At 45.0% G+C, this 17,303-nt stretch overlaps 1 protein-coding gene across 1 annotated transcript in view; it reads left to right on the top strand.

The window, feature by feature from the left end:
- LOC112224177 (formin-like protein 1) overlaps nt 1-17,303 on the top strand; it is a 60,489-nt gene that overhangs the window by 40,412 nt on the left and 2,774 nt on the right. Inside the window, 15 exon segments of the mRNA XM_042305924.1 lie at nt 538-687; nt 866-967; nt 1,090-1,320; nt 9,903-9,948; nt 12,563-12,594; nt 12,597-12,735; nt 12,884-13,008; nt 13,328-13,530; nt 13,937-14,171; nt 14,297-14,365; nt 14,487-14,567; nt 15,875-16,168; nt 16,682-16,783; nt 17,029-17,133; nt 17,273-17,303. The exon segment at nt 17,273-17,303 is cut by the window's right edge and continues 78 nt beyond it. Coding sequence (XP_042161858.1) covers nt 538-687; nt 866-967; nt 1,090-1,320; nt 9,903-9,948; nt 12,563-12,594; nt 12,597-12,735; nt 12,884-13,008; nt 13,328-13,530; nt 13,937-14,171; nt 14,297-14,365; nt 14,487-14,567; nt 15,875-16,168; nt 16,682-16,783; nt 17,029-17,133; nt 17,273-17,303 — 1,945 coding nt within the window.

Genomic DNA, 17,303 nt, shown 5'->3' on the forward strand with positions numbered 1-17,303 from the left:
CCTAATGGACTCAGACCATGAGAAACACGATTATCTGGTATTATTAGCAAAGTACAGAGCGATCCTTAATGAAAACCTGCTCCAGAGTGCTCAGGACCTCAGACTGGGGCAAAGATTCAACTTCCAACAGGACAACGACCCTAAGCACACAGCCAAGACAATGCAGGAGTGGCTTTGGGACAAGTCTCTGAATGTTCTTGAGTGGCCCAGGCAGAGCCTTGATTTCAACCCGATCGTACATCTTTGGAGAGAACTGAAAATAGCTGTGCAGCAATGCCCCCCAAATGGGAGAAACTCCCCAAATACAGGTGTGCCAAGCTTGTAGCGTCATATCCAAGAAGACTCGAGGCTGTAATCGCTGCCAAAGGTGCTTCAACAAAGTGCCGAGTAAAGGGTTTGAATACTTATGCAAATGTGATATTTCCTTTTTTTATTTAAGAACAAGGCTGTAACGTGACAACGTTTTGAAAAAGTGAAGGGGTCTCAATACTTTCCGAATGCACTGTATGTGTGTATGTGTCCCTCTGTCATGCACAGAGGTTAAAGTTCACGGAGAGTGACCGGCTGCTGGTGCAGATCCAGGCCTACCTGGACAACGTGTTTGATGTGGGGGCTCTGCTGGAGGATGCAGAGACCAAGAACGCCCTGTTGGAACACATGGAGGAGCTGCAGGAGCACAATGCACAGGTGACCATACCATAAAAGGACACACATCCTCTATGTAACCTCTATTCTGATGTGTTGCACCCGGGTGAACTTGACGCTTTGCTTGTACACACGTTGAAGGTTTAGAGTAAGTAGATGTGCTGTGCGCTTCTACATGTGTCTGTGCGGCTATATAAGTATGTACATGTGTGTGTTTTAGATAAGCAGCAGACTGGAAGAAAGCGAGAGGGAGGCGTTAGAGAAAGTGTCTGAGCTGGAGAAGCAACTCATCCAGACCACCAAAGAGGTGGAGCTCCTAAAGGTAGACCTATCATCTAACCACAGTCCATTACATTCACAAAGAAGACTTGCGTTAGATCCCGAGCTAATGCCTAGGCTATAGCTCAGAGGGCTAACACACGGACATGTTTGTCTGTGTAACAGGAGAGTCTGCGTGAGTCCTGTGCCCAGGGGACCATTCTACAACAGCGGGAGATAGAGCGAGAGATAGAACGAGAGAGGGAAAAAGAGCGGGCGAGGGATAGAGATCGTTTGGCCCAGGCCTTAGCGGAGCTGGAGGAGAAAGTTCAGGGGCTTGTGTGCCAGGGGCTGATTCGAATGGAGCGCACGTCCTCGGGACACCTGGACCTCCATGTGGTCCCTGTCATCCCTCCTGTTTCCATCCCTGCAAAAACAGGTAAGCTACAAGCCACACACATGGGCTCAGAAACCATGTCAGAAATCAAGAGTTTCATTGCAAAATGCTAGATATCAATTTTCTGAAATGTTGGGAAAATTAGCTTTTATTATTTAAAGAAATTATGAAAGAGATTGGTGTGTTTTTTTACACTATCTAGTCATGGCATGGGGTTGTTTAATGACAGACAGGTATTTGTTAAAATCTATTACTGGTTTATTTTCAGAGAGACAAATTATCATGTTATCAATGCTATGTACCAGGCTCACTCTCAGAAAAATAAATAGTATTGCTAGGTTTTTCACAGTAAAATGAAACAAATAAGTACATATATAAGTATATATATATTTAAATACAGTAATATGAGATATGTATGAAAAAATGTACATTTGACATTTTAGTCATTCAAGCAGAATATCTGATCCAAGGCAACTTAAAGGTCCAATGCAGCTGTTTTTATCTCAATGTCAAATAATTTCTTGGTAAAAATTAAGTACCTCACTGTGATTGTTTTAAATTAAAATGGTCAAAAAATAAAGAAAAATAGCAATTTCTCAAGCCATAATTTAGCTAGGACTGTCTGGGAGTAGAGTGGGGAGGGGAAAACAGAAAACTATAGCTATTATTGACAGAGAGGTTTGGGAAAAAAATTTTTTTTTTAAATCTACACACAAAACCCCATAATGACAAAGTGAAAATGTTTGCACATTTATTGAAACTGAAATACATAAATATCTCATTTACATAAGTATTCACACACCTGAGTCAATACTTTGTAGAAGCACAGCTGTGAGTCTTTCTGGGTCTCTAATAGCTTTCCTCACCTGGATTGTGCAACATTTGCCCATTTATTCTTTAAAAAATGATTCAAGCTCTGTCAAATTGGTTGTTGATCATTGCTAGACAACCATTTTCAGGTCTTGCCATAGATTAAATTCAAATTCAAGTACATTTCAAGTAAATTTAAGTCAAAACTGTAACTCAACCACTCAGGAACATTCACTATCTTCTTGGTAAGCAACTTCAGTGTAGCTATGGCCTTGTGTTTAATGTTATTTTCCTTCTGAAAGGTGAATTAATTTCCCAGTGTCTGGTGGAAAGCAGACTGAACCAGGTTTTCCTCTAGGATTTTGCATGTGCTTAGCTCCATTCCATTTCTTTTTTTTATCCTGAAAAGTGGTACTCGGTAATGTGTTGTATTGGATTTGCCCCAAACATACTGTAACACTTTGTATTCAGAACAACAAGTTAGTTTCTTAGCCACATTTTTTTGCAGTACTACTTTAGTGCCTTGTTGCAAACAGGATGCATGTTTTGGAATATTTGTATTCTGTGCAGGCTTCCTTCATTTCACTCTGTCAATTAGGTTAGTATTGTGGAGTCACTACAATGTTGTTGATCCATCCTCAGTTTTACACTATCACAGCCATTAAACACTGTAACTGTTTTAAAGTCACACACCATTGGCCTCATGGTGAAATCCCTGAGAGATTTCCTTCCTCTCCAGCAACTGAGTTAGGAAGGACTCCTGTATCTTTGTAATGACTGTGCGTATTGTTACACCATCCACAGTGTAATAAACAACTTCACCATGCTCAAAGGGATATTCAATGGCTGCTTTTTGAATTGTACTGTACCAAAGGGGTTGAATACTTATTGACACAAGACATTTCAGCTTTCCATGTTTTATTAATTTGTAGAAATGTCTGAAAACATAATTCCACTTCTACATTAAAGGGTGTTGTGTGTAGGCCAGTGACCCAAAAATATCTGAATTTAATACATTTTAAATTCAGGCTGTAACATAATAAAATGCTGAAATAGTAAAGGGGTGTCAATGCTTTCTGAAGGCATTGTAATTTATGTCACCAGGTAGGCCAAAACTCCATCCCACCAAAACAGGCTGTAATTTCAGTGGTCTTTTCAAACAACTCTTACATTATTATAATTTTCACAGTTTCACAGTATGTCCAGAATTGGTCCAGAATACCCATACGTGTTCTCTTTGGTTGAGATCTGGTGACTGTGTAATATATGGAGCTACACACCTTTAATGATGAGTTACTCCACCTCAAGAATTCAATTTGGAGAAAAGCTCAGCACACGCATACTCATGCTGACTGGCTCTCATTCTCATGAGAAATAACTGCACTAACGGCTATCCGGAGGGCCAAAGTTAGTTATTTTAAGGAGCAGTTCTCTCTAAGTGGGTCTAACTCCAAGAAGTTCTGGAAAATGATTAAAGACCTGGAGAATAAGCCCTTCTCCTCACAGCTGCCCATGTCCCTTAATGTTGATGATGTAGCTGTTAATGACTAGGAGCACATGTCTAAGCTCTTTAATCACCACTTCATTAAGTCAGGATTCCTATTCGACTCAGCCATGCCTCATTGCCCGTCCAACATTTCCTCATCTCCCACCCCTTCTAATACCACTAGCCCCGATGCTCCTCCCTCTTTTCCCCCTGCCCCTTCTAATAAGTTTCTCCCTTATAGGCAGTCATGGATTCTGAGGTGCTGAAGGAGCTCCTTACACTTTACCCCGAAAAGACATCTGGGTCAGATGGTTTAGATCCTTTCTGCTTTAAAGTTGCAGCCCCTATCACCAAGCCTATATCTCTGACCTTTTTAACCTGTGTCTTCTCTCTGGGGAACTTCCCATTGCTTGGAAGGCAGCCACGGTGCGTCCTTCATTTAAAGGGGGAGATCAAGCTGATCCTAACTGTTATAGGCCTATTTCAATTTTGCCTCGTTTATCAAAAGTGTTGGAAAAACTTCTCAATAATCTTGATGTCAATAGTATTCTCTCTGGTATGCATTCTGGTTTCTGCTCAAGTTATGAATGTGTCACTGTAACCTTAAAGGTCCTAAATGATGTCACAATTGCCCTTGATGCTAAGCAATGTTGTGCTGCTATTTTTATTGACTTGGCCAAAGCTTTTGATAGGGTAGACCATACCATTCTTGTGGGTCGGCTAAGGAGCATTGGTGTCTCTGAAGGGTATTTGGCCTGGTTTGCTAACTACCTCTCTCAAAGAGTACAGTGTATGAAGTGCAGTGTGCCTGTCACAAGGGAGTACCCCTAGGCTCGATCCTAGGCCCCACGCTCTTCTCAATTTACATCAACAACATAGCTCAGACAGTAGGAAGCTCTTTTATTCATGTATATGCAGATGATACTGTTTTATACTCAGCTGGCCCCTCCCTGGATTTTGTGTTAAACGCTCTACAATAAAGCTTTCTTGGTGTCCAACCAGCTTTCTCTGCCTTTAACCCTGTTCTGAACACCTCCAAAACAAAGGTAATGTGGTTTGGTAAGAAGAATGCCCCTCTCCCAACCGGTGTGATTACTACCTCTGAGGGTTTAGAGCTAGAGCTACTACTGCATTACTCCTCTGTAAACTGGTCATCTCTGTATACCTGACTCAAGACCCACAGGTTGATGCCTATTTATAAAACCCTCTTAGGCCTCACTCCCCCCTATCTGAGATACCTACTGCAGCCCTTATCCTCCGCATACAACACCCGTTCTCCAGTCACATTCTGTTAAAGGTCCCCAAAGCACACAGTCGCTCCTCTTTTCAGTTCGCTGAAGCTAGTGACTGGAACGAGCTGCAACAAACACTCAAACTGGACAGTTTTATCTCCATCTCTTCATTCAAAGACTCAATCATGGACATTCCTACTGACAGTTGTGACTGCTTTGCATGATGTATTGTTGTCTCTACCTTCTTGCCCTTTGTGCTGTTGTCTGTGCCCAATAATGTTTGTTACATGTTTTGTGCTGCTACCATGTTGTGCTGCTGCCATGTTGTTGTCATGTTGTGTTGCTGCCATGCTATGTTGTTGTCTTAGGTCTCTCTTTATGTAGTGTTGTGGTGTGTCTCTGGCCGTGATGTGTGTTTTGTCCTATATTTCTGTATTTTTAATCCCAGCCCCTGTCCCCGCAGGAGGCCTTTTGCGTTTTGGTAGACAGTCATTGTAAATAAGAATTTGTTCTTAACTAACTTGCCTAGTTAAATAAAGGTTAAGTAAAAAAAAAAATCAATGATAGGCCATAACTAACTTGTGTTTAACAGCCAATCAGTATCACTCTTAAGGTTGAAGGTCAAAGGGGATATGTAAATGAGCGGTCTTGCAGTTAGATGTGTGCCTGCATGCACAGAGTTAGTTCTTACCATGCTTCAGATATAAAGGTAAAGGTTATAGGACTTCAGTCGCCATTGTCAATGTAATTATATCGTGCCATCTAGAGCACGATGTGGTGTCAGAAGTGGCAGAAGATTGAACTGCATGAGTGAGAATGATGACTTCACCAGCAGACTACTAAAATGAGTGGCTAGTTAGCAGGCTAACGCTAACTTGAGTGAAACAACATACTTTGCTATTGTTAGCTGTTACTTTGCTATAGTCAGCTGTTGCTGACTGGAAACCTTGCAGAAAACTGGCAGAAATGGGAACAAATACTGAACTTGTACTACTTAGCCAGTGGTCTAAATGACAAGCCAGAGGCTAGGACAATAGCAATTTTGCTACACTGCATCGGCGAAGACGCGCTGGAGATATACAATAAGATGGAGACCACATATGCCGGCCCGGAAAACAAGAAACTGGCCCAGGTGATGAAAGCATTTGATAACTACTCCACCCAGGAATACTGTGTTCCAGAGACATCCGTGTTGGGCACCGAAGTTCGACGAACAGGCAGTTGTTGACAAGAGTATAACCGAACTGAGACTGAGTGCAGCTGTGAGTTCAGACACAGAGGATCTAATGCTAAGGGGCAGAATTGTGTTTAGTGTCACAGATAGTGGACTAAGAGAGAAACTACTCTCCATTTCAGATTTAACCTTAGCTCAGGCCATAGATTTGTTTGTTTGCCGTGCAAAAGAAGTTTCATCAGCTCAGGCTAAAGCTATGTCAGCTAGCAGTAGCACGGAACAGTTTGCGCGTGCCGTGGGGGAAAAAAGGGCCGCCATCTTAAGCAATCACGAGTCAGAACAAAGGCAGGCCGCGCACTTCACCAGCGCGCAGCAGACAAAGACTTGTGGCAAGTGTGGAAAAACACACAAATCAAAGGGGTGTCCTGCGTTTAATATTGAGTGTTAAAAAAAAATATGTCAAGAGAAATGACTTAGCAGCAGTGTGTACATCAGGGGCAGAAGTTGCTACTGTTAAAACCGAGGTCAAGGAAGTAGACATTTTGTTCATAGGTGCAGTGACACAAGCATGTAAAAAATATGCTGGCTGGCCCACAAACTTCCGTATAGGGGGACAGGCGGTCAACTTTAAGTTAGACACTGGAGCTAAAGCCAATGTGCTTCCACAAGCAATAGGAGACAAATTGCCCTAGCAATTCAAAGTGAAAGAGGCTGAGACTGTACTCATAGCCTATGGAGGCACCCGCATTAAACCAAAGGGCATATGACATAGCAAGTGCACAAACAAGCCCATCTACAGTTCTGTGTTACAGATGCATCTGACACACCACTATGAGGCAGAGAGGCCTGAGTGCATCTGACACACCACTTTGAGGCAGAGAGGCCTGAGTGCATCTGACACACCACTACTAGACAGAGAGGCCTGTGTGTATCTGACACACCACTTTGAGGCAGAGAGGCCTGAGTGCATCTGACACACCACTTTGAGGCAGAGAGGCCTGAGTGCATCTGACACACCACTACTAGACAGAGAGGCCTGAGTGCATCTGACACACCACCACTAGACAGAGAGGCCTGAGTGCATCTGACACACCACTACTAGACAGAGAGGCCTGTGTGCATCTGACACACCACTACTAGACAGAGAGGCCTGAGTGCATCTGACACACCACTACTAGACAGAGAGGCCTGTGTGCATCTTACACACCACCACTAGACAGAGAGGCATTAGTGTATCTGACACACCACTACTAGGCAAAGAGGCCTGTGTGCATCTGACACACTACTACTAGGCAAAGTAGCCTGTGTTTATCTGACACACCACTATGAGGCAGAGAGGCATTAGTGCATCTGACACACCACTCCTAGGCAGAAAGGCCTGTGTGCATCTGACATACCACTACTAGGCAAAGAGGCCTGTGTGTATCTGACACACCACTACGAGGCAGAGAGGCCTGAGTGTATCTGACACACCACTACTAGGCAGAAAGGCCTGAGTGCATCTGACACACCACTACTAGGCAGAGAGGCATTAGTGCATCTGACACACCACTACTAGGCAGAAAGGCTTGTGTGCATCTGACACACCACTACTAGGCAGAAAGGCCTGTGTGCATCTGACACACCACTACTAGGCAGAGAGGCATTAGTGCATCTGACACACCACTACTAGGCAGAAAGGCCTGTGTGCATCTGACACACCACTACTAGGCAAAAAGGCCTGTGTGCATCTGCCACACCACTACTAGACAGAGAGGCCTGTGTATCTGACACACCACTACTAGACAGAGAGGCATTAGTGCATCTGACACACCACTATGAGGCAGAGAGGCCTGTGTGCATCTGACACACCACTACTAGGCAGACAGGCATTAGTGCATCTGACACACCACTACTAGGCAGAGAGGCCTGAGTGCATCTGACATACCACTACCGCCATGCTCCAAGGAAGAGCTACTCAAGCGCTATGCATCTGGGTTTGAAGAACTCGGTGAGTTTCCAGGCCAGCACCACATCTACATTGATCCAAAAGTCCCTCCTGTTCAGTCCCATATGCTGTGCTCGACCAGCTGAAAGAGACATTGGACATTCAAGAGCAGAGGGGTGTGGTCAGCAAAGTAACAAAACCATCAGCGTGGGTGAACAGCCAGGTCATAACACAAAATAAAAATGTCTCTCTCAGTGTGTGTTTGGATCCTAAGGACCTGAACAAGGCCATACAGCGCCAACACTTCTCCATTCCCACCTCAGAGGATGTGCAATGCCAACTAGCGGGCAAGAAGAGATTCACTATCCTAGATGAGAAGGAGGCGTATTGGCAAGAATCAGCTGATCTTTGGACATTCAATACCCCAGGTGCCGGTTTAATCGCTTACCTTTTGGTGTAAAAAGTGCCAGCGAAGGTATTTCAGCAGATCCACTCGGAGAGTTTTGGTGACACTGATGGTGTCTGTGTAATTGCAGATGACCTGACAATTGCAGCAGCCACCGAAGAAGAGCATGACCGCATTCTACAGCAGGTGATGGACAGAGCCATCCGTCTGAATGTGAGGTTCAATGCTGACAAGATACATGACATGGTGAGTGAAGGGAAGTACACGGGGCCCGCCATCAAGGTGACAGCAGTCACACAGACACCCCCACCAGAAGACAGAAAAGGTCGACAGAGATTACTGGGTATGACACACGTTTCCTAACCCAGTACATCTTAAGATGAAGCCACGCTCACTGCACCACTCAGAATGTTCCTCAGGAAGGACATGGCATGGCAGTGGCACCCAGAACAACAAGCAGCACTGGAGAGACTGAAGAAAGCCATCTCCCTTACGCCGCTGCTGAAACTCTTCAATCCACAGGAAGAGATTGAAATACAAGCTGATGCATCCAAAGAGGGACTTGGATGCAAGGTTAACAGCCTATAGCCTTTGCATCCAGAGCTCTGTCTGGGGCAGAACAAAATTATGCCCAGATAGGAAAAGAACTCCTGGTAATCTTGTTTGCACTGACGACGTTACACCAGTATGTCTATGGTGTCCCGGTCAGAGTTCAATCTGCCCACAAACCACTTGAGGCTGTAATCACCAAGTCCATTGGAAAGGCGCCTGCCAATCCGTTCTTCGAAGGACGCTGCTTCAAATACAGAAATATGACATTCACATCGTCTACACCCCAGGTAAAGACATGTTAAAAACAGACACCCTGTCCAGGGCTGTACCCCAGACTGCCACACATGAAGATTGTGACCTCAGTGACGAGAAAGTCATTTAAGTGGTCTCCACACATCAGCCACTGGAGGGTGCTGTTATGCAGCAGCTGGGAGCAGTCAGAGAGGCACACAGTGAGATGTAGCTGCTGAGGAACCTGCACAGAGATGGGTGAAGAAAAGTGCACCACTGAAAGCGCAAACCTACTGGCACATCAGAGACTCTCTTTACATTGAAGATGGACTACTCCCGGTAAACAAACGTATTATCATTCCCAAAGACTTTTAGACCTGAGGTACTTAAGAGGCTCCCCATTGCAAATCAGGGCATTCAACGCTCCTTAGCGCTTGCCAGAGCTCGCATGTATTGGCCAGGCCTCGCTGATGATGTCTGAATGACGGTCGAATCGTGCACTTCCTGTCAAGAAAAAACGCCCAGCAACCAAAAGGAACCACTCCTACCACACACAGTGCCTGACACTCCATGGCAAAAAAACGCTGTTGATATGTTTAAGTTCCAAGGACGCTAATTGCTTCTGATAGTGGACAACTACTCCAAATATCCAGAGGTGCTGAGGCTGTCGGACAAGACATCAGGTACTGTCGTAGCAAAGTTCAAAGCTGTGTTTGCTAGACATGGTATTGCAGCTGAACTGATTGCAGATCATGTACCCTTTTCAGGTGCTGAGATGGCTCAGTTGGTGCAAAAGAGTGGGGTTTCAAAATCACTCATTCCAGTCCAGGGTTTTCCCCAGTCAAACGGAATGGCTGAGAGGGCCATTCAGTCAGTGAAAAACGTGCTGAAGTCGGCATCATAGACAGGTGTCGACCCTCACGCAGCTCTCCCGAACCTGAGAAACACACCTGCCCCGGGGTCTGCAGTACTCCCCTGCTCAGCTACTCATGGGACGTGTCCTATGCTCCAACCTACCTGGAAGTAAAGCCGCCCTTCAGCCAGTGACTCCCAAAAATGGCCAGCATGGCTTGAAATGCAGACAGCTGCAGCAGAAGACGAGCTATGACACAATGGCGTCACCGCTTCCTTCGTTTCGGGACGGAGAGAGAGAGTGCATGGAGACGGCAAAAGGATGGCAGCCAGCAACAGTGGTGAGAATCAGAGATGAACCGAGATCATTGTGATATCGTCACACCCGAAGGAGGTCGCTACCGCAGAAACAGAAAGCATCTCAGACCTGACAGAACAGCCAGGTACAGAGATAAGGAAGACGTCACAATCACCGACTCTGATTCAGACCAGGAGGTCGAAGAGGCGACACAAATGAACACAGACTGAACATGACAAATGACAGAGAACCAAAACCCTCTGTCATAGAGACTCACACCAGTCAGTGCACCGGAACCCTCTGTCTTAGAGACTCACACCAGTCAGTGCACCGGAACCCTCTGTCATAGAGACTCACACCAGTCAGTGTGCCAGAACCCTCTGTCATAGAGACTCACACCAGTCAGTGCACCGGAACCCTCTGTCATAGAGACTCACACCAGTCAGTGCACCGGAACCCTCTGTAATAGAGACTCACACCAGTCAGTGCACCGGAACCCTCTGTCTTAGAGACTCACACCAGTCAGTGTACCGGAACCCTCTGTCATAGAGACTCACACCAGTCAGTGTACCAGAACCCTCTGTCATAGAGACTCACACCAGTCAGTGCACCGGAACCCTCTGTCATAGAGACTCACACCAGTCAGTGCACCGGAACCCTCTGTCATAGAGACTCACACCAGTCAGTGCACCGGAACCCTCTGTCTTAGAGACTCACACCAGTCAGTGTACCAGAACCCTCTGTCATAGAGACTCACACCAGTCAGTGCACCGGAACCCTCTGTCATAGAGACTCACACCAGTCAGTGCACCGGAACCCTCTGTCATAGAGACTCACACCAGTCAGTGCACCGGAACCCTCTGTCATAGAGACTCACACCAGTCAGTGCACCGGAACCACCTGTCATAGAGACTCACACCAGTCAGTGCAACGGAACCCTCTGTCATAGAGACTCACACCAGTCAGTGCACCGGAACCCTCTGTCATAGAGACTCACACCAGTCAGTGCACTGGAACCCTCTGTCATAGAAACTCACACCAGTCAGTGCACCGGAACCCTCTGTCATAGAGACTCACACCAGTCAGTGCACCGGAACCCTCTGTCATAGAGACTCACACCAGTCAGTGCACCGGAACCCTCTGTCATAGAGACTCACACCAGTCAGTGCACCAGACAGCCAGGTGTACTAAACTACCAGCGAGGCTACAGGACTATGTGCTTGAGTGAGTCAGATGGAAAACCTGGTATTGTAAGTGGAACTAGACCACCATCTACCATTGACTCTACAGCAGTATTAAAATGACTATATTCTTGTTTAAAAAAAGTTTTGTTAAAAGGTTATGTTTGCTTGTAAGCTCTAACTAAGAGGGGGGGATGTAATATATGGAGTTATACACCTTTTAATGGTAGTCCATAACTCTCTTGTGCGTAACAGCCAATCAGTATCACTCTTGAGGTTGAAGGTCAAGGGGATATGTAAATGAGCTGTCTTGCAGTTTGACGAGTGCCTGCATGCACAGAGTTAGTTCTTACCATGCTTCAGATATAAAGGTAAAAGTTTTGTGTACTTCAGTCCCCATTGCCAATTGAATTATACCGTGCCATCTAGAGCACGACAGACTGAGACGGCCATGGCATATGGTTTGTTTTCATGCTTATCAAACCATTCAGTGACCACTCTTGCCCTGTGTATGGGGGCATTGTTGTCCTATGGGGGCAGAGCCATGGTAGCCAAAATAATAGCCTGCCCAGTATTTTTTATACATGACCCTAAGTATGATGGGATGTCAATTGCTTAATTAAATCATGAACCGCACCGTGGTGGAAGCACCTACTTTCAATATACTTTTATCTCTTTTACTCAAGTGTTTCCATTATTTTGGATATAAAACACAGGAAATCATGTTTTTGACTGCACTCGGCCTATAAGATGGATAGGTTAGACAACCACATATTGGATACGAACATTCCATTCCAGCTAAACAATGAATATATAGCGTTCTCAAATCTATGAATAAAAAATCTGAGAACAGTCATATTTAATGAAATGAAATGAAAGATACCCATCAGCAATCATTTCTGATGAAAGACACAAATGTGAAAAATTGGTAGATATTATGCTTTGGAAATAAATTCTTCAAATATTAATTTAGTTTGGTTTATGGAATCAAATTCATCATATCAAAATGACATTGTTTCATTTTCCCTGCATCCACAGAACACTTCGCGACTGTCGAGGGCCCTCCCACATCAGTAGTCCCTCCCCCTCCTCCACAATTAGCTGGTACAACAGAGGCCACAGCACATGCCCCTCCTCCCCCCCCGCCCCTCCTCCTCCTCCTCCCCCTACATGCTCGACTGCACCACCTCCTCCGCCCCCACCTCCTCCAGCGGGTGGTATGCCCCCACCACCTCCGGGCGGTGGAATGCCCCCACCATTTGGGGGTATGCCTGATGGACACACTGGTAAGCTAACACGCGATAGGTCAAGATAGTTCTGTCAGTCGTGTTTCTAATGACAAAACGTTCAGTTAAGTGGATCCCACTAAACAAGGACTGGCCGTTTAGAAATGGTTTTACACAATGAAACACAACGTGTTCCTCTTCTGGACAGGTAACAGAAACAAGAAGCCCATTCAGACTAAGTACCGTATGCCTTCACTCAACTGGCAGGCCCTTAAACCCAACCAGGTGTCTGGAACCGTCTTCAATGAGCTGAATGATGAGCTCGTGCTGGGGGTGAGACCACCCTAGTCTACTAGCTATCTGCTTACAATCTGTATTCTTGTCCATCTCAATCTGTCCTCGTCTGTATGTGATTCCCTTTCTTCTCCTTCCAGTCTTTCCATCCCTCTTTCTCTGTCTCAGCCGCTCTCTCGTTTCTCTTTCTTCTGTCATCCTGAAATCCTTTTGTATTTCTCCCTCTATCTGATCTGTCTCCCGTCATATGACAACATTTCCTGCCGAATCAACGACTTGTTTAAACTGTAAATCGCACAGTTTGGACATTACCAACAGCACCTGCATTAGTCATCCACCTCTCCACTCCATGTCCTAGGTGCTAAACATGGATGCCTTTGAGGAGCAGTTTAAGACCAAGGCTCAGACTGCCCCGGTTGACGTGGGGCCCCTGAGAGCGAAGGTGGCCCAGAAGACCCCCAGCAAAGTGTCCCTACTGGAGCCCAACAGAGCCAAGAACCTCGCCATCACCCTGCGCAAGGGAGGCATGGCCGCATCAGACATCTGTACTTCCATAGAGACGTATGTGTCTGTTATCAAGTTATAAGAAAATGATACTACATGTAAATTGTGCGTAAGACTAGAAGTAGTACTACTATATATAGTTGAATGCATTGACTGTAAGTCGCTCTGGATAAGAGCGGTTGGATGACCAAAATGTTAAATGTATACCTTTTTGTAGTGTGACTATGCACAGCCAGAGAGAGGAATGTATAGTTAGCTGTGGTTTTACTAAGCATGTGATTGTAACTGATAAGCTTGTAACCGATGTGAAGTGTGTGAAGGATCACGACACTCATAACTCACTTCTATTGTCAGTTTACAATAATCGGAGTGTATGAACAGCATAGTAGTTGTACAAGTAGTATGAAGTAGTACTTGTACATAACCCTGGCTCTCTCCACTTTCTCTTGCCCCTCCCATACAGGTATAACCAGGAAGCTCTGAGCCTGGACTTCCTAGAGCTGCTGGAGCGTTTCATCCCCTCAGAGTACGAAGTCAAGCTCATCCAGAACTACGAGCGAGACGGGAGGCCCCTGGACGAGCTCCCCGAGGAGGACCGCTTTATGGTACGCTTTGGCAAGATCCCCCGCCTGCCCCAGCGCATCAGTACGCTCACCTTCATGGGCAACTTCCCAGAGAGCATCCAGCTCATCCAGCCGGTCAGTAGAAATACTGAAAACAATGTTATTTCGAGATTGTTTCAATGCTTTATCATCTAGTCGAATGCACAAAGCTTCCCCAAAATACCAGAGATCACCATAATATGTTCCCATCTCTCCAACAGCAACTCAATGCAATCATCGCTGCCTCAATGTCAATCAAGTCCTCTAGCAAGCTGAAGAAGATCCTTGAGGTACCGTTTAGGAGACTGCTCTTTTGCTACGCTGCATGGATGGTACGCGGCTATATTGTTTAGTTTTGTATGATGGCACAATGTTGGTGTCTAACTTTGGTATGCCTCTTCTGTTCCTAAGATCATCCTAGCCTTTGGAAACTACATGAACAGCAGCAAGAGAGGAGCAGCCTATGGGTTCCGCCTGCAGAGTCTCGACTTGGTGGGAAAGACTTCGAACATAAAGCGTACTCTATTTATCAACCAAATGTTAGAGGCTCATTTTGTGGTCCTTTTCCTACCATGAGGCACGTCGGTTTTGTACTCCAACCTTAGTCCGGAAGATTCACTTGGGTTAGCAGAATGTCATTTTAGCACAGCATCTAATTGATTATCTACGGTAATAGACTCAAATGGGGCTCCACCTCAGTGAGAGATCCAGAGATAACCGATTGTGACAGGCCTGCTCTGAATTAGCCACAGTGACTGAATGAATAGGACACTAAGTTGGAGCTGTGGAGGATGTCTCAACTAACAATGATTGCTGATGATAATCAATGACAGGCAGAGTTACCCAAACCATCAATTAACGTCAAAATGGATTTAATTGGAGACGAGTAACAACTTGATCATCAGAATTGGACACATTTGCTCTTGATCACACTGTATTTCTCATTTTGATGGGGTGCTGTATTCCTTGATTATCTGATCTCAGTTCTGTATGTGCTATCACTGACCCCTCTGACTACCACTGTCCTAAAGCAAATACAGATCTGGGATCAGGCTAACCTTTTGACTCTGTACCCTTTTTTTTAACCTTTATTTAACTAGGCAAGAACAAATTCTTATTTTCAATTGACGGCCTAGGAACAGTGGGTTAACTGGTCTAGGAACAGTGGGTTAACTGGTCTAGGAACAGTGGGTTAACTGGTCTAGGAACAGTGGGTTAACTGGTCTAGGAACAGTGGGTTAACTGGTCTAGGAACAGTGGGTTAACTGGTCTAGGAACAGTGGGTTAACTGGTCTAGGAACAGTGGGTTAACTGCCAGGGTCTCAAAAACATGATTTTCCTGTGTTTTATATATATTTCCACTAAGAGGTTAGAATAATACTGTGAAGTTGTGGAAATTAATATAATATCCTTTAAGTTTAAGAGCTGTTTGAAAAGAGCACCTGAAATTTCAGCCTGCCTGGTGATGTCACTCTCTGCCAATAACAGCTAGTTTTCAGTTTTCCCCCTCCCCATTCAGACCACTCCCAGGCAGTCCTAACTAAATTCTTGCTTGAGAAATTGCTCTTTGATAAGAAGCTATTTTTTTGTTTCTTTTTGACCATTTTAATTGAAGACAAGCACAGTAAGGTACTTAAGTGTTACCCAGAAATGATTTGATATTTATATAAAAACAGCTGCATTTGACCTTCAAAGTTTTGGCAACGTGGTACCTTCTTGGTTATTAGGTTTACTCATGAAATAGTTTGGAGCATGTACTGTATAGCGTGTGCAACTTTGTTTCTTTTTATTCAATCTAGCTGTTAGACACCAAGTCCACAGACCGGAGACAGACTCTGCTTCACTTCATAGTGAACATCATCCAGGAGAAATACCCCGAGCTCCAAACCTTCCACAGTGAGCTGTACTTCTTGGACAAGGCTGCTCTGGTGTCCCTGGACAGCATTCTGCAGGACGTGCGTGCCCTGGAGAGGGGCATGGAGGTGACCCGGAAGGAGTTTGCCATACACGAAGACAACTCTGTGTTGCAGGAGTTCCTCACCAGCAACAGTGACCTGCTGGACTCTGTAGTAGGAGATGGCAAGACAGCCCAGGTCAAATCTCCCTACTAAATGTATATATATATATATATAAAATTGACAATCAGTGTGGCAAAATGTACAGCCTAATATATCAATCAAATGTATTTATAAAGTCCTTTTTACATCAGCCGATGTCACAAAGTGCTATACAGAAACCCAGTCTAAAACCCTAAACAGCAAGCAATGCAGATGTAGAAGCACAGTAGCTAGGAAAAACTCTTGAGAGAGGCAGGAACCTAGGAAGAAACCTATGGGGTGAACCAGGCTCTGAGGGGTGGCCAGTCCTCTTCTGGCTGTGCTGGGTGGAGATTATAACAGAACATGGCCAAGATGTTCAAACGTTCATAGATGACCAGCAGGGTCAAATAATAATAATCACAGTGGCTAACCTAGTAACAGTTTTATTGCACTATACTAAATTAATTTAGGAGAGGCTAATAATATTTGTAAAACAGTACTGCTACAGAAAGCAATGAGGTACAGTGTAATGGAGGTATGATCTTTTTTTCCCCCCTCTCATTTTAGGATGTGTATGAATCAGCGGTGGAGTACTTTGGAGAGAACCCTAAAACCACACCTCCCTCCATGTTCTTCCCCGTCTTTGTTAGGTTCATCAAGGCCTATAAGGTTAGTCACCACGTTGACTGATTACGTTGTTCATTGATTCAATTCATTCGATCATTCATTCGATCATTCGTACTTATACCAGCCGACTATTAAAACGTAAGTACGTTAATGTATCAACAGAGACGAGCTGAGCTCTTTGCCACACATCAAACAGTAACTGTTGCATTAATGTGACAGTGTTCCATACATAAATGATTACAAATGTCTTTATAACACACACTTTATAACACACTCCCCCCCGGCAGCAAGCAGAGCAGGAGAATGAGCAGAGGAAAAAGCAGGATGTGTTGTCCAGTGAATGGAAAACTGGGCCACTGTCAACCTCGCCTAAGCCTGAAACATCCCAGAAGGTAGTCCGTGACACATTACCAACCACGTAGGAGCGATAAGACACAGGGAGAGTTGACTCACTCCACTTACCTTCAACACGCGTATAATTTAGACCCCAACATTTTTTGCCTGCCCTTTGACCCCCCGACCCCCCCACAGCAGTTACCCATGATGCCCCAGATGGATCTGA

The sequence above is a fragment of the Oncorhynchus tshawytscha genome, linkage group LG25, assembly GCF_018296145.1.
Source record: "Oncorhynchus tshawytscha isolate Ot180627B linkage group LG25, Otsh_v2.0, whole genome shotgun sequence".
Lineage (NCBI taxonomy): Eukaryota > Metazoa > Chordata > Actinopteri > Salmoniformes > Salmonidae > Oncorhynchus > Oncorhynchus tshawytscha.